Here is a 20,772-nt window from a genome sequence, read left to right on the forward strand (position 1 = left end):
GGGCACAACCAGGACCTATCAGGTGACTACTGAGCATGCTCAGAGTCCAGGTAACCTGACCCAGCTCACCTCAGTAGAGCAGCTCTCAGAGCACACACACACTCAGCGCTGGTCCGGTCCTGGTACTGGTCCAGAACAAGCTTACTGGTGCAAAATACTGACTTACCCATACAAAACCTTGGGCTTGCTGGTCCAAAACACGGATTTGCTGGTTCTGCTGCTGGTACAGGGACAACCAGATGGTTAACATCTTTCACTGGTAGGTCAACCTAGCACCATACAGGTAGGGTGACCACCTGTCACGCTTTGCGCTGTATCGCACGGCATTATCAATATGCGACGTGAGGGACCAGGGGTGGAAATGCTGTGCGACACAACGCAAAGCGTGACAGGGGGTCACCCTACATACAGGTGCATTTGAGATGTTGCATTTTCTGCACTGCCATATGTAATGTTATCATTAAGATGTTGTTGTCCACTGTGCCGGGTAACTGAGATGTGGTTACTTTTACACTGTCTGGTAGCTGAGATGTTGTTACTTTTACACTGTCTGGTAGCTGAGATGTGGCTACTTTTACACTGTCTGGTAGCTGAGATGTGGCTACTTTTACACTGTCTGGTAGCTGAGATGTTGTTACTTTTACACTGTCTGGTAGCTGAGATGTGGCTACTTTTACACTGTCTGGTAGCTGAGATGTGGTTACTTTACACTGTCTGGTAGCTGAGATGTGGTTACTTTTACACTGTCTGGTAACTGAGATGTGGTTACTTTTACACTGTCTGGTAGCTGAGATGTGGTTACTTTTACACTGTCTGGTAGCTGAGATGTGGTTACTTTTACACTGTCTGGTAGCTGAGATGTGGCTACTTTTACACTGTCTGGTAGCTGAGATGTTGTTACTTTTACACTGTCTGGTAGCTGAGATGTGGTTACTTTTACACTGTCTGGTAGCTGAGATGTGGTTACTTTTACACTGTCTGGTAGCTGAGATGTGGCTACTTTTACACTGTGTCTGGTAAATACAGACCGTTCCTTGACTCCAGCCTCTGAAACACGGTAGAACTCTGCTCTTCTGATCCTCGATCTTCTGCTGTATTTTGTAGATGAACGACGTGTATGTCGCTTTAGATACTGTGTCTGTGAAATGGATAAGAAGTTAAATGTTAATACAGTATCTGTTTAGACGTTTATGTGACTACTTACCCATGTTAGTACTGTTACTGTTAGCTTCTAGTGCTAGCACTGGCTAGCTCACCTGCAACATGCCACAGAGACAACAACCTCCAGGAACCCTGATGAAACCCCCTGGACTGGAACATTGGTCTGAGCCAGGAATTCACTGTTGATGGATTCTTCCTTGGGTGGACTGTACCATTTCCCCCTGTAGAGGAGTCCATTACCCAGTCTGAAGGTAATAGATTAGGGTTGCTGTTTGTTTTTGTCTGTGTGTTTTAATGCATGTGTGTGTCATCAGCCGAGGTGTGTGTGTGTGTGTGTGTGTGGCTCTCCACGTCATCATTTGTGATGAGACAGGAGCCAGAAGTGATACTCTAGCAGAAACCTGAGAAGCTCATCAGAGCCGGCTAGGCTAGCAGCTAGGCTAGCCGGCTCCCTATCTGGTCACTGTGTGCATGACAGCTGTTGCCATAACTGCTGTGACTCACGCAACACACATGACACACATGCACATGCACCACACACATAGATGCAGACAAACATGCAAACAAACACAACCCAAGGGACACACACACCTTGACTGATGACACACACAAATAAAAACACATTGTGACACAAAATATTTTCCTCAAAAGGTTGAAAAAATATACTTTTTCGACCTAGTGTTGCTGGGTCGAGGAGTGTGTGTAGACCCGGATGATGAAGACGATGAAGATGATGAAGACGATGAAGATGAGTGCAGTGTTGGCAGCCGTGGTCCTGAGAGCCTGGTCACCAAGACGACCCCAGGTCACACAGTCTGACCTTTGACCCAACATGAGACGTAGGTAGAGGACAGACATGCCGAACGTTACCATGGATACGCTTCTGGTGCCGCCACCGGAACACCTGGTGTTTAAAACACACAACGGACCTGCCTGCTTCAGATCGACTATCACTCTAAATCTGTTTCTCTCTGTCTGTCTGTCTGTCTCTGTCTGTCTCTCTCCCTCTCTCTGTCTGTCTGTCTCTCTGTCTCTCTCCCTCTGTCTCTCTCCCTCTGTCTGTCTCTCTGTCTCTCTCCCTCTGTCTCTCTGTCTGTCTGTCTCTCTCCCTCTGTCTCTCTGTCTGTCTGCATTTTCTCTCTCTCACCCTCTCCCTCTCCCTCCATCTCCATGGCGATGCTGTTCCATCTCCAGCAGTCTTCTTGATGCTGCTGTTTTCAATCACTCGAGCCCAGCCCAGGGCCCGCCTCCCCTCGTGCCCCGCCTCCTGCGTGGTGTGTTCAGAGGACGCTGTCATCTGTCACCGCCTCTCCTCCATCATTGGTAGGTTTGAAGATTCGGTGCCTCTCATTGGTAGGTTGAAAAGCTTACTTTGCATCACCCTCCACCCCCCAGGCGCCCCTGAGACGACCCTGGCCCTCATGCTGACGGAGGGCTCCATCTCCTCCGTGGAGATGACCTCCCTTGCAGGCCTCTCCAACGTCTCCGTGCTGGACCTGAGTCACAACGCCATAGCAACCATCTCGGACCGGGCCTTCCACAACCTGAGCCTGCTGCTGACCCTGCTGCTGGACCACAACCAGCTCTCCAGCCCGGCCCTGGGAGGGGAGCTTTTCTCCCAGCTAACCCACCTGGAGGTGCTTAATCTGGGCTACAACAAGCTCACACAGGTGGGTTGGTTGTGGTTCTTTCACTGTTTGATTCTGCCTGGCTGAACAACTGTGTTGGGCATGACTCATTTACACCCTGACTCTCCCAGCTGAGTGAAACACAGTGACAGGATGCATGATTTATTCCTTGTCTGACTCTCCCTAGGTTAACGGCTCGTGGTTTAAGGGCACTAGGACCCTGCGGATGTTGCAGCTGGAGGGGAACCTGGTTGGCGGGCTGGAGGACAACACGTTCTCCCAGGGTGACCTGCAGGGCCTGGAGACCCTGGACCTGTCAGACAACCTCCTCTCACACCTGGGGATGGACAGGTGGGGATGGGGAGGGAGGGATGGACAGGTGGGGATGGGGAGGGAGGGATGGGGAGGGAGGGATGGGGAGGGAGGGATGGGGAGGGAGGGATGGGAGGGATGGGGAGGGAGGGATGGACAGGTGGGGATGGGGAGGGAGGGATGGACAGGTGGGGATGGGGAGGGAGGGATGGGGAGGGAGGGATGGACAGGTGGGGATGGGGAGGGAGGGATGGGGAGGGAGGGATGGGGAGGGAGGGATGGACAGGTGGGGATGGGGAGGGAGGGATGGACAGGTGGGGATGGGGAGGGAGGGATGGGGAGGGAGGGATGGGAGGGATGGGGAGGGAGGGATGGACAGGTGGGGATGGGGAGGGAGGGATGGGGAGGGAGGGATGGGGAGGGAGGGATGGACAGGTGGGGATGGGGAGGGAGGGATGGACAGGTGGGGATGGGGAGGGATGGGGAGGGAGGGATGGGGAGGGAGGGATGGACAGGTGGGGATGGGGAGGGAGGGATGGACAGGTGGGGATGGGGAGGGAGGGATGGACAGGTGGGGATGGGGAGGGAGGGATTGGTTGATTGACTGGCTGACTGACTGACAGACTAATCACCCAGCTGACGTGATTCCCAGTTTCCGAGGGCTGGCGTCTCTGAGGAGCCTGGACCTGTCCAGGAACCGTCTGCGCTCGGCCCCCCCTCAGAGCTTCTCCTACCTGGCCTGGCTGGGCAGCCTCAACCTGGACATGAACACCTGGAACTGCACCTGTGAGCTGAGAGAGCTGGCCGCCTTCCTGTCCAGCTACATGGAGGCTCCGGATAAGGTGACGGCTGAGGATGAGGTCACGGGTGGGGCTGAGGTCAAGGGTGGGGATGAGGATGAGGTCACGGGTGGGGCTGAGGATGAGGTCAAGGGTGGGACTGAGGATGAGGTCACGGGTGGGGCTGAGGTCAAGGGTGAGGATGAGGTCACGGGTGGGGCTGAGGTCAAGGGTGGGGCTGAGGATGAGGTCACGGGTGGGGCTGAGGATGAGGTCACGGGTGGAGCTGAGGTCAAGGGTGGGGATGAGGATGAGGTCACGGGTGGGGCTGAGGATGAGGTCAAGGGTGGGGCTGAGGATGAGGTCACGGGTGGGGCTGAGGTCAAGGGTGGGGATGAGGATGAGGTCACGGGTGGGGCTGAGGATGAGGTCAAGGGTGGGGCTGAGGGATGAGGTCACGGTGGGGCTGAGGATGAGGTCACAGGTGGGGCTGAGGGCTGAGGTCACGGGTGGGGTGAGGTTGATGATGAGGTAAAGATGTTACCCCCCCCCCCAGGTGCTCTACAACGGGCGTCGCCTGGTGTGTGTGAGCGCTGACAACCCCGCCGTTACCACGGTGCTGGAGCTGACAGAGCAGAACTGTGTCCCCCCCAATCAGAACATCACGGTCCAGGTGGAGGCCCGGGCCTCCGTCTCCCCCCGGCGCTACGCCCGAGACCTGGCCCTCGCCGCCGCAGGCTGCTTCTTTGGTGAGGCGGAGCCGAGGCAGTTGAGGCCGTCGAGGCAGTTGACATCTGAACACTTAGAGCTGTATAGTTACTGTCACTGTATTTATACATGGTACCTAGAGTATTCTACTCAGAATTCGACTGTGTTTAAAATCCCTTCCTCCCTCTCTCTCCTCTCTCTCCTCTCTCTCTCTCTCTCTCTGTTGTGTTTCCAGGTGGAGTGGTTCTCTCTCTGCTGGTGGTGTTCCTTCTCTACCGGAATCTTCTTAGCAACGGCTTCCTGATGAGGTCACAGAAGGGCGGGGCCGAGGGGGAGAGGGGGGCGGGGCCTGGACCAACTGTCACTCGGTGGGACGATGACAAAGACCGATTGGACGCCAAACAAATGCTGGCCAATGGCAGCGGACCGTGGGGCAGGGAGGCGGCCATGTTGGAAAGCAACGGCAGCCATCTTAAGTCCAGGATGGGGGTCCACGGCGGCCGTTTTAGGTGTCCCAAATGCAGCCATGGGGAGGATGATGCGTGGGCGTACAGAGCTGAAGAGAGGGAGAGGAGACTGGAGCCACACCGAGGTCAGGGGTCACGGGGGGAAGGTGAGGGGTCACGGGGGGAAGGTGAGGGCTGAAGAGGTTAGGTTCACCCTTACTCTCTTTTTCCCATCTCTCTCTCTATTTATGATAGTTCAATCTCTTTCTCTCACTCATTTTCACTGTGTCTCTCACTATTTGTCTGCGAACACAAATTATATACATGCATTTTTATCTAGATTGGGAAGTTTCAATTGGCCCTTTCTTTCTCTGTTCACCGACAGATGTCAGAGGTGAAAGGTCATTGGACAAACCAGCAGGGGCCCGTGCCAGCCACCCAATCAGCCGTCATCAGGAAGAGGAATCAGCCTATCAGCTGCGTGGCTCTCGCATCAGCAAACTGCCACTAGAGGGCGCCAGGGGCAGACGCCTCGGCCCCACTCAGAGGACCCCCAGCAGGGTGAGGGGAGAGGGGGGAGTACCTGGGGGCAAGGACATGGAGGGTGGGGCCAGGGTGGGCTACGCACCTGGAGGAGACAGACTGTGGTCTGGAGCTGGAACTGGATCTGACTTCCAGACGCTCAGCTGTGATGGCTGCCACCAGACCTACGAGTACAGAGAAGCAGGACATCCAGGCAGGGAGGGGAGCCACCGACCCGACCCCAGAGAGAGCGCTCTCCACAACGGACACCACCCCACCACCGGCCCCCTTCACGGCTGGGGCGCGGAGGCAAAGTCGAACCACTCCGATCGGGTCCGCTTCGACGCTCCGAGAGGCGGGGGCTTCCAGCGGAGCGTCACGTTCGATCTAGAACGCTCCACGGGGGAGGTGGCGGGCGGGGGGTGGAGGAGGAACGGTACCGGGGAAGGGGGTGAGGGGGAGACGGAGGTGCCCGGAGAGGTCGGGTCAGGGGCGACTGGCCGCGAGGGCAGGGCCGTGAGGAGGGGTGAGGGTGGGGGGAGGGGAGAGGGGAGCCACAGGAAACAGAGACCCAAGGTCCAGTCCAGCAGGCTGCTGAAGGTGAAGCTGAACTTGAACCCGCTGAGGAAGAGTAAGGTTCACCCGAGGAGGAGCAGCAGGGAGAGGCCGGAGTCCGGCCAGGCGGCGGGCAAGGCCAGGACGGGCAAGGAAGGAGGGAAGAAGAGGGAGGAGAGGAGAGGAAGAGAGAAGGAGGGGAGAGGAGGATCCAAAGGAAAACCTTTGTCGCAGAAACGCGGCAGATCTTCCACCGAGGGACCCGAGACCAAGGGAGGTGATGAAGAGGAGGATGAAGAGGGGTCACTTGAGGGTGGACGTCCATCAGCCAATAAGAGCAAGGTTTCCTCCAGAGCGAAGAAGTCTTCCTCCAAACCCCAGAGTGAGGAAGGTCAGGGGGGAGACCAGGGGGGAGACCAGGGGGGAGACCAGGGGGGAGACGACACTGCACAAGTGCCTCCATCTCCTGAGCAGTCAGATCCAATTGGACCACCTGGGAGCTCTGCGATTGGTCAACAGATGGGGACGTACACCAATGGGCTTCCACAACCCGGTCACCAAGGAAACGGTTTCATTCTGCATAGCGCCATCCAACGATCATCTTCACAGCCCCTCCTCCTCCCAGGGGCGGGGTTTGGCGGACTTCCTTTACAGACAGGAAGTTTACAAAACCTCCAGGCTCCCAGCTTGTCTTATACCGGCAGGCCAAGTAACCTAGCAACTACTTCACTACTGACTAATCTAACATCCCCTATGCTGTCTCCGAATCTCCCACACACCTCTCCTCTCCTCGCTCCTAACCTAGCACAAACGACTCCTCTCCTAGCTCCTAACCTAAGACAAACATCTCCTCTCCTAGCTCCTAACCTCACACACTCCACTCCTCTCCTAGCTCCTAACCTCACACACTCGTCTCCTCTCCTAGCCGCTAACCTCACACACTCGTCTCCTCTCCTAGCCGCTAACCTCACACACTCCACTCCTCTCCTAGCTCCTAACCTCACACACTCGTCTCCTTTCCTAGCTCCTAACCTCACACACTCGTCTCCTCTCCTAGCTCCTAACCTCACACACTCGTCTCCTCTCCTAGCTCCTAACCTCACACACTCCACTCCTCTCCAGCCAGGTCAGCAAGGTAGCTTTCCTCCTGGTTACCCAGTCACCCAGTCCTTCCCTCAGCCCCCTCCACACAGCCTGACCCAGGACCCCAGGCGTGGCTTCAACCTACCCCAGGGTGGAGGCCTCCAGGCTGGGCAGGGCCTCGCTCAAAAGACCCCCCAGCCTCAGAGCCTCCAGGCTGGGCAGGGTCCATCTCCCCAGGGCCCCCAGCCTCCCCAGGTCTTCAGGCCCCCCCAGGGCCTCCAGGGCCCCCAGGCTCCTGTCTCCGGTCTGGGGGAGTCCATGCCAGCTCACCATGGTCCTGGTGCCCTCACCATGGAAAATCTGTCTAACAACAACAGCCGGGCCGTGGCTCTGGCTTCTCCTGCAGTCCTACAATCTGCAGCCCTGAAATCTGCAGCTCCACAATCTGCAGCCCTGAAATCTGCAGCTCCACAATCTGCAGCCCTGCAATCTGCAGCTCCACAGTCTGCAGCCCTGAAATCTGCAGTTCCACAATCTGCAGCCCTGCAATCTGCAAAACCACAATCGGCAGCCTTGCAATCTGCAGCCCTGCAATCTGCAGCACCACAATCTGCAGCCCTGCAATATGCAGCTCCACAATCTGCAGCACCACAATCTGCAGCACCACAATCTGCAGCCCTGCAATATGCAGCTCCACAATCTGCAGCACCACAATCTGCAGCCCTGCAATATGCAGATCCACAATCTGCAGCACCACAATCTGCAGCCCTGCAATATGGAGCTCCACAATCTGCAGCACCACAATCTGCAGCCCTGCAATATGCAGATCCACAATCTGCAGCACCACAATCTGCAGCCCTGCAATATACAGCTCCACAATCTGCAGCACCACAATCTGCAGCACCACAATCTGCAGCCCTGCAATATGGAGCTCCACAATCTGCAGCACCACAATCTGCAGCCCTGCAATATACAGCTCCACAATCTGCAGCACCACAATCTGCAGCACTACAATCTGCAGCCCTGCAATATGCAGCTCCACAATCTGCAGCACCACAATCTGCAGCACTACAATCTGCAGCCCTGCAATATGCAGCTCCACAATCTGCAGGTCCACAATCTGCAGCTCCACAATCTGCAGGTCCACAATATGCTGCTCCACAATCTGCAGCCTTGCAATATGCAGCTCCCCAGTCTGCAAGCCCAGCGGTTCTACAGGAGTTCCTGCCCTCTGAAGATGGCTCCTCCCCCAGGAGGAAGATCAGACTGGTGCTTCCAGAGAAGAGTCCCAGTAGACCGCCCACCGCCCTGGACAAGAAGATACGGTGACTGTCCCCTGGAGGGGAGGGGAGGGTAGGGGAGGAGGGGAGGGGAGAGGAGGATGGGAGGGGAGAGAAATGCACCATAAAGTTCCAGTGGACCTCCATCACCCTGGGCAAGAAGATCACATTTGAGATGGTCAACGAGAGTGTGTGTAATAAAGAGAGATAAGAAGGACTGAGTATATAGGTGGACAATAACGACTTTGTGATAAGAACACATGGTAGTGTGTGTTTGTGTCGAGTGTGTGTGCGCGTGTGGCTGTTACAACAAGCTGTGTGTAAGTGGAGTGTGTGTGTGTGTGTCTCTCACTGTCCCACAATAGTGAGGCATCAAAGTCACAATCACAACACCAATCACAGATCCTGATCATGACGATGTCACGGCGTGGGTCCCTGTTCAGGCATGACCGTGGTCTCACTAGGGGAGCGTCCTGGCTTCAAGGCTGAGGAGGAAGGTGAGATAGAGAGCAGGAACACACAATGTTATCAGCGCGGAGATCACTGTAACCTCTGCTCTGTAGATAACAGTCAGACTGTCAAGGCCTTGAGGTGTACACACACACACACACATATATATATACCCACAGACACACACATACATAGACACACCTACTCACACACACACACAATCAAAACCTCTAGATTTCACTCTGTCTCACACACACACACACGGTCTCCTGCATTTTATCTCTTTAACAACACTTTGTCTCTCTCACACACACACACTATCTTAACCCCAGATATATCTTCCTCACACCACCTGAGTCCTCTCCAAGGGACACATCTCAGCTCTGAGAGGACATGGACAGGAGCACAGAAAGGGGGACTGAGGGAGGGAGAGGTGGAGAGGAGAGTAGAGACCAGAGCAGGTACCTGGGGTGTCTCAGGAAGAAACAGTTAATCATGGTGTGTGTGTGCGCTGGAATACTGCTGGTCCTCTTCACCATCGTCACCGCGGTGGTCGTCACGCAGAACTCAGGTACGCAAGAATGCTGCTAGTACTACTGCTGCTGCTGTTCCTAGTACAAAGCTACTGATCTCTTTCCAGAGTACTATTTTTACTGCTGCTACTACTCGTCTCTGCTACTAATACTGCAATTTCTGCTACTACTACTAGGAATACATTTTCAGAGTATCAAAGCATTGACAGTGAGGCCAAGTTCTGTAGCCGGTGTCACACAGTAATATGTGAACAAGGAAAGTTGTGAGGAGAGTCGCTGTTGCACAGTGTACGTAGGTGTGTGTGTGTGCGGTCTTGGGCCCAACTAGGATTGAAAAACAAACCTGTGTGTTCTCAGGTCCTCATCCTCTCCATTGGTTTTCTACTGGTGGAGACATGTTGGACTTCCTGGTTCAGACGGGTGACATCACGGAGAAAGACGCGCTATTGGCCACCTGGTATCACCGAGCCAACAACCAATCAGAGATGAATACGGCACTGAGAAGTAACGGTTCCACTCAACCAACCAATCAGAGATCACCTAATAACTTTTTTCATATTGTATTTTTTGTATATTTATGAGAAAAATTATTTCAATATAATTATACACTATACAGCTTTCCTTTTCTTCTCTTGTTCTTTGTCTCTACATTACCGCTCTCTCTCTTCTTCTCTCTCCTCTCTCCACCCCTCTCTTGTCACCTCCAGGTGACATCATGATTCTGGAGGCGGATGTGACAGTTCAAGGTCTGAACACAGCCAATGAGACGACACTACCCATCATGGCCCACCCCCCTCACGTCTACAGCGACAACACTCTGAACCAATGGCTGGACGCCGTGCTGAAATCCAGGAAAGGTGATTGGCTAATTTCAGAATACATCCCTCCCTACCTCCTGAGTTTCAGATAAATTAATTATGACATTTTTGAGTAAAACTTCTCCATAATGATCGATTTTGCCACTCATGACCCCGTAAACAAACCCTTAATAAATAATTAAACCCTCCTAAATCTTGTATCCACGGGCATATCAACATACCTCACATACTTAACCTCCAGTCTATATTCTATCCAAGCATCCCCTTTAAGAGTGACATCCAGGGATAACTTTCCCTTTAAGATCCATCATGTCTCCCCCTCAGGGGTGAAGCTGGACTTTAAGAGTCTGAAGGCAGTGGGTCCATCTCTGGACTTGCTTAAGGAAAAGAACCGGACCTCAGGGCTCAACAGGCCCATCTGGATCAACGCAGACATACTTCATGGTCCCAACGTACCCGGGTTCTACCCTGTGGTGAACGGGTCCAGGTCAGCAGCCAATCAGGAGCCAGATCTCCCTTTCCCCTCCTCTCTTCCCCCCCCCCTCACCTCCTCCTCTCTTTTCCTCACCTCCTCCTCTCCTCTCATCCTCCTCTCATCCTCCTCACCTCACCTCCTCCTCTCCTCCCTTCTCCTCTTCTCTACTCCCCTTACCTCCTCTTCCCCTTCCCTCCTCCCCTCACCTCCTCCTCTCCTCCCTTCTCCTCTTCTCTACTCCCCTTACCTCCTCTTCCCCTTCCCTCCTCCCCTCACCTCCTCCTCCCCTCACCTCCTCCTCTCCTCTTCTCTACTCCCCTTACCTCCTCTTCCCTTCCCTCCTCCCCTCACCTCCTCCTCTCCTCCCTTCTCCTCTTCTCTACTCCCCTTACCTCCTCTTCCCCTTCCCTCCTCCCCTCACCTCCTCCTCTCCTCCCTTCTCCTCTTCTCTACTCCCCTTACCTCCTCTTCCCCTTCCCTCCTCCCCTCACCTCCTCCTCTCCTCCCTTCTCCTCTTCTCTACTCCCCTTACCTCCTCTTCCCCTTCCCTCCTCCCCTCACCTCCTCCTCTCCTCCCTTCTCCTCTTCTCTACTCCCCTTACCTCCTCTTCCCCTTCCCTCCTCCCCTCACCTCCCCCTCACCTCCTCCTCTCCTCCAGCTTCCTGTCCCTGGTCCAGCAGAAGTTTCCGGAGGTGACCCTTTCTCCAGGGTGGGCCGTGTTGTATGTTCCTCAGTTCCCCAACGTCACCTACACTCAAGCCATGGTGGAGAAGATGTACGACATCATCAGGCTGGCCCCTCAGCCAATCACCTTCCCCATCTACGTCCTCATGGCCAGGAGTGGCTGGCCTCACATCGCATGGCTGCTCAGCCAATCTCCACGGTAACCAACTAGCCAGCCAGCCAGTTAGCTAGCTAGCTAACTGATTAATTGGTGCAAGTTTAGTCAGGCTGTTAAAATGTGTCCATAGGTTGAGTCTGATCCTGCGATTGGTCCATAGGTTCAGCCTGACCCTGTGATTGGTCGATGGGTTTAGTCTGAGTGTTGTGATTGGTCTGCAGGTTCAGCCTGACCCTGTGGCAGGGCAACGTGAACCCTAGTGTGGAGGATCTGCTCTTCATCAGAGACAACAGCCACCCTCGCAGAGTCTACTACGACATCTACGAACCCATCCTTTCTAATTTCAAACAGGCCGCCAGTGAGAAAAACTTGAATTCCTCTCCTCCTCTCCCCTCCTCTCCTCTCTGCTCTGTTCTCCTTTCCTGTCCTCTTGTCATTGCTGATGTGTGTGTGTGTGTATGGTTGTGATGTCAGATCAGAGGGGGAGGGTGCGGAGGTTCTATCCTGGAGGAGACCTGCATGACTACTTCCTGTCCAAACACAGAGATGGGCGGGACATCCTGTGGCACAACGTCAGAGACTCCGCCTCCCTGGAGTCTCTACTGGCAGGTACCCACACACTCACTCCCACTTCCTCCTTCCTGTGAACCGTACGATCTCACTTCCTCTCCCTGTTCCCAAGGCGACCATGGTGGAATGCTGGTGATCACGGTGGGTTTCGTTCCGGAACAACCCGGTGTCCCGGTTCTGGAAGGTTCCGGTTCCGCCCCAGTGTTCTCCCTCTGGGCCTGTCTGGACAGGGTTCTCTCCTCCTCCGGGCTCTGGGGGTTCTACCTTCGGGTCGGGAACCGGGATGTTCTGGAAGGTTCTCTGCGTGTGCTGAGCGAGCTGTATGACAGGAACCGTCTGTACCGCCCGGTCTGGGTCAACATGGCGCTGTCGCAGGGCTGTTTCTCCACACAGGTGACATCACACACACAGCTACACACATCACACACACAGCCTCAAACACAGCTACACACATCACACACACAGCCTCAAACACAGCTACACACATCACACACACAGCCTCAAACACAGCTACACACATCACACACACAGCCTCAAACACAGCTACACACAGCCACACACAGCTACACACTCATTTGTTTCTGACCATCTCTCTCTCACCATCTCTCTTTCAAACCCTCTTTTTTCTACCCCTTTCTCCTTCTTCCTTTGTTGAACCCACTATCTCTCTCTCTCTCTCTGCTTCTTCTGCAGGGCTACATCTCTGGTGAGGCCTACCTCGCCACCGTCAACCAGGTGTTTTCCCACATCACCCTGGCCCCCAGCTGGCCCCCTGAGGCTCTGGAAGAGGGGTACACCACACCCCTGGTCCGCGACATGGAGGTGCTGCTGGAGGGGGCGTGGCAGGGCGTGGCTCTGCAGGTGGGGGCGGAGCCTCTTGGGAGGTCAGGGAAGGGGCTAAAGGGGCTGCAGAGTAAGTATTCACTGATAGTAGAGGAGGGGGTGGAGAGAGGCAGGATTATAGAGGAAGAGGGAAAAGAACAAATTGTGAGGACTTTACGTCAGGTCAGCAGAAAGAGGCGGGTCTACTGCACTCCTGACCAATACAGGACCAGGATCTACATGGACATGGACCAATCATAAACGGCTCTGAAGTTTTATTGGATGAACTCATGATTTAACAATTAATGGATGAATGGATGATTTAGTGATATGTCTTCATATTATGTTATGTGATATGTATTATGTGTTACATACTGTACATAAACAATATAATGTTCAGAACCTAATTAAATATACCAAAACGTAACCAATACCAACTACTGTTTCATTAAAAAAAAAATCTTTATAAAAAAAATCCCACAATTCCATAGTGTATTTTCTTTTAATCTCGCCGTTCATCTGTAAAAATATAAAAACGGCAGTTATAACAATGCCCTTTACACACTGACCAAATCCCAATGAACATGTGCCATAGAAACCATGACAGTACCTATTGATTGCTGACTACCGAGTTTTGTTAATTAAACATTATCCTCATCAGTTCTCAATACAAATGTAGTAGGAAGTGTGGGTGGGGGAGGAGAGAGGGTAGAGAGATATGGGTGAGGGAGGGAGGGGAGAGTCAGCTATGCTGTCCCTGTAGGCAGGGTGAGGAGGGGGCGTGGTCCAGGGCTAGGGGGCGGGGCTGTCTCGGTTCCTGGTCAGGTATTGGCTGCAGGAGCAGAAGGTCTGGTAGAAAGTGGAGGAGAGTCCAGCGATGTCTGTAGAGATGTAGGGTAACACCTCTGGAGATGCCTGGTTATAGTAACATATCTGGAGAGGGGTAGAGGGGGAGGGAGGGAGGGAGGTAAAGAGTGAGAGAAGATAGGGATCAGAGGAGAAACCGATGAGAAATGATTTGCTATTTTGTGTTCGTTTGTACCTGTGTGAGTGTGTGTGTGTGAGAGAGAGTGTGTGTGTGTGAGTACCAGGGAGCTGGAGGCAGTGAGCTCCAGGATGGTGAAGCCGGCACAGAGCACCTCCCCCTGGTGACAGGCCTCTGAGGGGGGGCTGGAGGGCAGGCTGACCGAGCGCAGAGCCACCACATACGCATCCCTGGGAGGAACACACACACACACCAGGGTCAGGGAGGGTAGACATGCACACACACACACACACACCAGGGTCAGGGAGGGTAGACATGCACACACACACACACACACCAGGGTCAGGGAGGGTAGACATGCACACACACACACACCAGGGTCAGGGAGGGTAGACATGCACACACACACGCACCAGGGTCAGGGAGGGTAGACATGCACACACACACGCACCAGGGTCAGGGAGGGTAGACATGCACACACACACACACCAGGGTCAGGGAGGGTAGACATGCACACACACACACACCAGGGTCAGGGAGGGTAGACATGCACACACACACGCACCAGGGTCAGGGAGGGTAGACATGCACACACACACACACACCAGGGTCAGGGAGGGTAGACATGCACACACACACACACACCAGGGTCAGGGAGGGTAGACATGCACACACACACACACACACCAGGGTCAGGGAGGGTAGACATGCACACACACACACACCAGGGTCAGGGAGGGTAGACATGCACACACACACACACACCAGGGTCAGGGAGGGTAGACATGCACACACACACACACCAGGGTCAGGGAGGGTAGACATGCACACACACACACACCAGGGTCAGGGAGGGTAGACATGCACACACACACACACCAGGGTCAGGGAGGGTAGACATGCACACACACACACACCAGGGTCAGGGAGGGTAGACATGCACACACACACACACCAGGGTCAGGGAGGGTAGACATGCACACACACACACACCAGGGTCAGGGAGGGTAGACATGCACACACACACACACCAGGGTCAGGGAGGGTAGACATGCACACACACACACACCAGGGTCAGGGAGGGTAGACATGCACACACACACACACCAGGGTCAGGGAGGGTAGACATGCACACACACACACACCAGGGTCAGGGAGGGTAGACATGCACACACACACACACCAGGGTCAGGGAGGGTAGACATGCACACACACACACACCAGGGTCAGGGAGGGTAGACATGCACACACACACACACCAGGGTCAGGGAGGGTAGACATGCACACACACACACACCAGGGTCAGGGAGGGTAGACATGCACACACACACACACCAGGGTCAGGGAGGGTAGACATGCACACACACACACACCAGGGTCAGGGAGGGTAGACATGCACACACACACACACCAGGGTCAGGGAGGGTAGACATGCACACACACACACACACACCAGGGTCAGGGAGGGTAGACATGCACACACACACACACCAGGGTCAGGGAGGGTAGACATGCACACACACACCAGGGTCAGGGAGGGTAGACACACACACTCACACTCACTCTCTCTCACACATAGGAAGACCCACTTTTCTTCCCCTCCTGTCACCTGTTCCCCCTCTCCCCCCCTCCCCTCTCACCCCTCGTCGCAGGGTCGTCTCCTTGACGCCAGCAGTATGAACTCCTGGCTCATCCCACCACTTCCCTGATTGGCTGGGCTCATCCCACCACCTCCTTGATTGGCTGGGAGAGCTCCGACTCTGTCCTGACCCACCGAGGGAGTCACCACTCGATACAGGAAGTCATCATCGTCCACCTGGCGAATCAGCTCACACTTTCTGTTGAGGAAACCGTAGGATAGGAATGCATGCTTGTATTTGTTTTTGAGTGTGTCTGTATGTTTGACTGTGTGTGTGTTCCTACAGGTAGTTAGGATCCCAGTTGACCCTGAGGCTGAGGTCAGACAGCAGGGTGAAGGCTCTCTCTGCTGGAACCTCCACCTGGTTCTCCACCTTGATGCTCAGAGCTCGCTTCTGCTCCAGGGTGAACAGCTTCACCTGAGACAGCGCAATACATTATAACACCCGGGGAGCAGAATACACCACCACACTAGAGTCCTGTATGTTTACGACTCCACATACCTCCGTTGTGGTGCATCTGGTCTCCTCAGAACCAACTGTTACCAGGCTACAGTCCCTTCTACTCAAACCTTAACTCACAGATGTACCCTCTGTCTTTTTCTACCCCCCCCTCCCTCCCTCCCTCCCTCCCCCCTCCCTCTGATCTCTCCCTCCCTCCCCTCCCTCCCTCCCTCCCTCCCTCCCCCCTCCCTCTCTCCCTCCCTCCCTCCCTTCATCCCTCCCTCCCTCCCCCTCCCTCTCTCTCTCTCTCACCTTGTTCTTCTCAGAGCTGAGCTCCCAGGTGTTCCTGGCTGCCAGCACCTTCAGAGCTGACACATTGTTGTAGCTCAGATACACCTGCAGACAGGTAACCACTTACTGGCTGATATTTAACATGTTCACTTCACCTCGCTTGTATTTGTTAATTTGCAAGTGCATTTCACACATTCATTGATTTATTTATTTGTTTTTATTCCTTGATTGATGGATGGATTTATTCATGCATTCTTTGATTCGTTGATTCATTTGTTCATTCGTTCCCTCCTTCCTGCGTACCTGATTGGATAGATCCCAGGGCACAGATAGAGGGACCTCGGTCTGTTTACAGGAAATGATGTACTTCCTGTTAGAGATGGAAACACATCTTTCAGCCCATAGACATATGTTTCAGCCCCCCTCGTCATGCAGGATCACCATGGTAATGGTGAAGGTGCTGCTCACCTGTCCAGTCTAATTTTCTTCCTGGCGATAGCCTCCTGGTAACGCCTCACCCCATGCTGGGGGGTGAGGGGGGGGGTGAGGGAGAGAGAGGTGAGGGAAGGGGGAAGGAAAGGTGAAGTGGTGGAGAGACAAAAATATAAATATAAACACAGTACATTCACAATTTATTTACGTTTTAACTATAACTTTCAACATCACTTTCAATACAGTAGTTTGTACAGCCATTCTTCCTGTCACCTGACCCAACTCACCGTGGGCTCGGGTCGTATCCGTGGTAACGCGCGTGGCTTGCCGTGCTGGTCCAGCACCTCGAAGGTCATGAAGGCGGAGTTAATGTGTCTGAGAGACTCCTCCCCCTTGTAGGCCTCGGCACACACGCCCACCTCCATGCTGTGACATCACGGTAAGGAGCACCAGGAAGCCAATCAGAAGATCAGATTGTTATCAGGTGATGCATTTTTACAAAAAGGGTTGTGATACAGGAAACACATGAAGTCTTACCGAAATAAAGAACAGTTTTCCTGTGTTTCTAGCACATTTTATATAAACTATCCACCCCTATGTTCCCCTGTGCCCCACCCATCTCCCATCCCCCTCCAGCCCCACCTGTGCTTGAAGGCGTTGTTGACGATGGCCTTGAGGACCAGTCGGTCCCCCACGTGGGAGGGGCCTCTGAAGTGGAACATGTCGATGGTGCGCAGGGTGGGGTGGGCGTTCGACAGACGACTGGAGGGAGGGGAGAGGGGGAGGAGAGTAAAGAGAAGGTAGAAGGAGTGTATGTGTGTTACAGTATTCCATGTCTATGTGATGGTCATTTCTGTGTGTGTGTATGAGACAGTGTATTCTCTGTGTGTGTGTGTGTGTGTGTGTGTGTGTGTGTGTATGAGACAGTGTTTTCTCTGTGTGTATGTGTGTGTGTGTTACCTGGCAGCGATAGTGGCCACGTTGACCATCCAGGCCATGATCTGTCCTCCGAAGGTGTTGACCTGGTGGTTGGCGTGTGGCGGCAGCACCAGCTCCACACTCTCCACCCTGGTGTTCTCTGCTGGCACCGCCTGCTGGGACTGGGGCTCCACCTCTACACACACACATAAATACACACACACACATGGGTATTCTCACAAACATACACACACACACACGGGTATTCTCACACACACACACACACACATAAATACACACACATGGGTATTCTCACACACACACACGGGTATTCTGACCCTGCCGCAGGTCTCTGTTGGCGAGCAGGTCCTTGATGATGTCATGATGGATGAGTCTCATCCTCCTCCTCTCTGCTGCTACGCTGTGCTCCACCTGCTCCCTCTGGCTCACTTGCTGCACTGGCTTCAGCTGCACCTGCACACACACACAGGTACACAGTACACACACACAGATACAGTCACACACACAGGTACACAGTACACACACACAGATACAGTCACACACACAGGTACAGTCACACATTCAGGTACACAGTACACACACACAGATACAGTCACACACAGGTACACAGTACACACACACAGATACAGTCACACACACAGGTACACAGTACACACACACAGATACAGTCACACACACAGGTACACAGTACACACACACAGATACAGTCACACACACAGGTACACAGTACACACACACAGATACAGTCACACACACAGGTACACAGTACACACACACAGATACAGTCACACACACACAGATACAGTCACACACACAGGTACACAGTACACACACACAGATACAGTCACACACACAGGTACAGTCACACACAGGTACAGTCACACCAAGGGCGTAACCATGGTTTAGACATTGGGGGGGTCCAAATGAATACCCTTCCCCATAATTGTTTTGTTGTTGTTAAGTGCATTGCCTACAATTCTATATGAAAATTCGCACATTTAGAACATAGTTTCGTCACACAGATCTCCATCTGACTTTTGTACATGTAGTAGTTAATATTACAGTATATATGTAAACTGTAAACATCAATAAATAGCGTAGTAAGTGTGACCTTGCCGGTGGCGGAGCGCTGGGTGACGAAGGTGGCGTAGGCGTGGCACACCCTCCAGCTACGCCCGCTGAACAGATCCTCACAGCTCACCACGATGCCCACCTGCTCTCTCACACACACACACACACAGGTAGGTGTAAGTGAGTGTGTAAGTGTACATAGGTGAGTGTGTAAGTGTACATAGGTGAGTGTGTAAGTGTACATAGGTGAGTGTGTAAGTGTACATAGGTGAGTGTGTAAGTGTACATAGGTGAGTGTGTAAGTGTACATAGGTGAGTGTGTGTGTGGATAGGACAGGAGTCTGACCTCCATGCTGGTGTTGAAGGCTCTGTTGACTTTGGCCTTGATGTTCACCACCTGACCTACCCTGGTGGGGGAACACACACACACAACTAATCAGAGCCTCCTCTTAAGAAATGGCATGATTTATAATCCAGAAGTGACACACTCCCCCTATGGTGTGCTTAGTCACACACGCACACACACACTCACACACTCCCCCTATGGTGTGCTTAGTCACACAGGCGCACACACACACACTCACCCTATCGTGTGCTCAAAGTGGATGTCGTCGACAGACGCCGTGACACATGGACACCCAGCATGTCTTTCGGCTGTAGACAGGAAACAGAGTGATGTCATATCCTGTCTGGACTACTGTCCCTAGCAGAGCATGATGCATGAGTGGTTTAGAGTTAGGACATGTTTGACCGACACTGGCACAAACCCACACACTCAAATACACATCACACACACACACACACCAGACAGGCAGGCGGTGGTGTCCATCCACTTGAGCAGCTGTCCGACGCTGAGCTCATGCCGATGGTTAGCGTGACCTGGCATCACCATCTTACACATCTTCACCTCCGTAGGGTTGCTGTGCTCCTCTTCTTCCTCCTCCTCCTCATCTTCCTCACCCCAGCGGCCCACAGAACTCATGCTTCTGGAAGGGAATCACCATCCCACCTCATCATTTTAGTTTACAATCAACTATGTCGGTGCCGTCTATAAATTCAAGTTTGTTGTTGATCGTAGACTATAGGCTACTCTGCAGTGCGAGCTGTCTCTTTCCAGCGCTCATTTCATTCCTGCACTGCTACAAGAGAAAGGCTTGAGTCGACTTTGATTCAACCGGGCAGTGTGTGTGTTTGTGTGTGTGTATGTGTGTTTAAGGTTGTTCTCCTGAGCTGAACCTGACCCTCACACATGACTCACCAGATGTGTGTTCGGTCTAAAAATGCGGCTCCAAGGATTGCTCTGCGGGGTTAGGGCAGAACACGGATCGTTAAATCAGCTGTGTGAATCAAAGCGAGGTTCCCTTGTGAACTAGCCGAAACCGTTGCGTTCAAAGCACTGGAAAACACAGTAAAAGTGATGGCGACTGTACTGTGTTCGCCCGTGTGCATGTACAGGCACTGGCTAACTTTTAGCTGCATTTTATATCCATTCAATATTGATCTAATACAACATTATCTAAAACACACATTTAAAATAGTAACGACGTTCATTTGAGAAGAAAGGCAATAAACAGGAGTTTGAGTTTATTGCCTTTTTTCTCAAATGAACGTCGTTACTATGACTAAAATGGTCCGCTCAGCCAACTGCCTCGGGGGAATGTCCCTGTACTTACTGTAAGTCGCTCTGGATAAGAGCGTCTGCTAAATGACTAAATGTAAATGTAATCAGCGTACCTTAAAATCGACGATCCTACGTTTTGAAGTAGTCGAATAGCATTAGTTAGCAGCGCAGCAGGTTACTGAACGGGGGCACGGTCTACTTGTTATGACAGGAGACGAACAAGCAAGCGACGGCATGTAGTTCACTCCACGCCCAGAAACTTACGGAGGGTGGAGTCCAGTGTTGCATTCATTACGTAGCCAACTTTGTTAAAACAGTTTATTTAGCGTATTAATATTAAATATACCCACGCATCTCTCCCAATATAC

At 53.1% G+C, this 20,772-nt stretch overlaps 3 protein-coding genes across 5 annotated transcripts; 2 read left to right on the forward strand and 1 right to left on the reverse strand.

The window, feature by feature from the left end:
• Window positions 1–3,714: 3,714 nt before the first annotated feature.
• Window positions 3,715–6,829, forward strand: lrrc53 (leucine rich repeat containing 53). The gene is made up of 5 exons (XM_062481600.1): window positions 3,715–3,943; window positions 4,437–4,629; window positions 4,824–5,180; window positions 5,420–6,259; window positions 6,816–6,829. The coding sequence occupies exons 1-5, from the start codon at window positions 3,866–3,868 to the stop codon at window positions 6,827–6,829; spliced, it is 1,482 nt and encodes a 493-aa protein (XP_062337584.1). The 5' UTR covers window positions 3,715–3,865.
• A 2,421-nt stretch (window positions 6,830–9,250) lies between these two features.
• fam151a (family with sequence similarity 151 member A) lies at window positions 9,251–13,447 on the forward strand. Its single transcript, XM_062481058.1, has 9 exons — window positions 9,251–9,495; window positions 9,815–9,961; window positions 10,165–10,314; window positions 10,600–10,762; window positions 11,410–11,634; window positions 11,814–11,950; window positions 12,067–12,201; window positions 12,275–12,555; window positions 12,856–13,447. Exons 1-9 carry the CDS (start codon window positions 9,318–9,320, stop codon window positions 13,243–13,245), a joined length of 1,806 nt encoding a protein of 601 aa, XP_062337042.1. The 5' UTR covers window positions 9,251–9,317; the 3' UTR covers window positions 13,246–13,447.
• Window positions 13,448–13,467: 20 nt separating this feature from the next.
• On the reverse strand, window positions 13,468–20,738 carry acot11a (acyl-CoA thioesterase 11a). 3 transcript variants are annotated; one of them, XM_062481060.1, is made up of 16 exons: window positions 20,518–20,738; window positions 19,588–19,766; window positions 19,368–19,437; window positions 19,130–19,190; window positions 18,824–18,925; window positions 18,030–18,165; window positions 17,734–17,887; window positions 17,416–17,535; window positions 17,061–17,199; window positions 16,810–16,865; window positions 16,645–16,711; window positions 16,363–16,446; window positions 15,893–16,026; window positions 15,610–15,807; window positions 14,073–14,199; window positions 13,468–13,917 (listed from the first exon to the last, which is right to left on the reverse strand). In XM_062481060.1, exons 2-16 carry the CDS (start codon window positions 19,763–19,765, stop codon window positions 13,777–13,779), a joined length of 1,767 nt encoding a protein of 588 aa, XP_062337044.1. In that variant the 5' UTR covers window position 19,766; window positions 20,518–20,738; the 3' UTR covers window positions 13,468–13,776. The 3 variants fall into 3 exon arrangements, with proteins under 3 accessions (XP_062337044.1, XP_062337043.1, XP_062337045.1); XM_062481059.1 differs by having other exon boundaries at window positions 19,588–19,769; window positions 20,518–20,736; XM_062481061.1 differs by lacking the exons at window positions 19,588–19,766; window positions 20,518–20,738 and having other exon boundaries at window positions 19,130–19,185; window positions 19,368–19,436.
• Window positions 20,739–20,772: the final 34 nt, after the last annotated feature.

This window comes from Osmerus eperlanus, chromosome 16, assembly GCF_963692335.1.
Source record: "Osmerus eperlanus chromosome 16, fOsmEpe2.1, whole genome shotgun sequence".
NCBI classification, from domain to species: domain Eukaryota; kingdom Metazoa; phylum Chordata; class Actinopteri; order Osmeriformes; family Osmeridae; genus Osmerus; species Osmerus eperlanus.

What these genes read in the sequence shown, in the direction of transcription:
- acot11a (XM_062481060.1), bottom strand. Translation starts at nt 19,765, where the DNA reads ATGAGTTCTGTGGGCCGCTGGGGTGAGGAAGATGAGGAGGAGGAGGAA. An exon ending in AGCGCTCCGCCACCGGCAAG is followed by an intron (nt 18,166 to 18,823) that starts GTCACACTTACT and finishes GTGTGTGTGCAG; the next exon opens with GTGCAGCTGAAGCCAGTGCA. An exon ending in AACTGGGATCCTAACTACCT is followed by an intron (nt 15,808 to 15,892) that starts GTAGGAACACAC and finishes TTTCCTCAACAG; the next exon opens with AAAGTGTGAGCTGATTCGCC.
- fam151a (XM_062481058.1), top strand. Translation starts at nt 9,318, where the DNA reads ATGGACAGGAGCACAGAAAGGGGGACTGAGGGAGGGAGAGGTGGAGAG. An exon ending in TAATTTCAAACAGGCCGCCA is followed by an intron (nt 11,951 to 12,066) that starts GTGAGAAAAACT and finishes TTGTGATGTCAG; the next exon opens with ATCAGAGGGGGAGGGTGCGG. An exon ending in CCTGGAGTCTCTACTGGCAG is followed by an intron (nt 12,202 to 12,274) that starts GTACCCACACAC and finishes CCTGTTCCCAAG; the next exon opens with GCGACCATGGTGGAATGCTG.
- lrrc53 (XM_062481600.1), top strand. Translation starts at nt 3,866, where the DNA reads ATGAACACCTGGAACTGCACCTGTGAGCTGAGAGAGCTGGCCGCCTTC. An exon ending in ACATGGAGGCTCCGGATAAG is followed by an intron (nt 3,944 to 4,436) that starts GTGACGGCTGAG and finishes CCCCCCCCCCAG; the next exon opens with GTGCTCTACAACGGGCGTCG. An exon ending in GAGACTGGAGCCACACCGAG is followed by an intron (nt 5,181 to 5,419) that starts GTCAGGGGTCAC and finishes GTTCACCGACAG; the next exon opens with ATGTCAGAGGTGAAAGGTCA.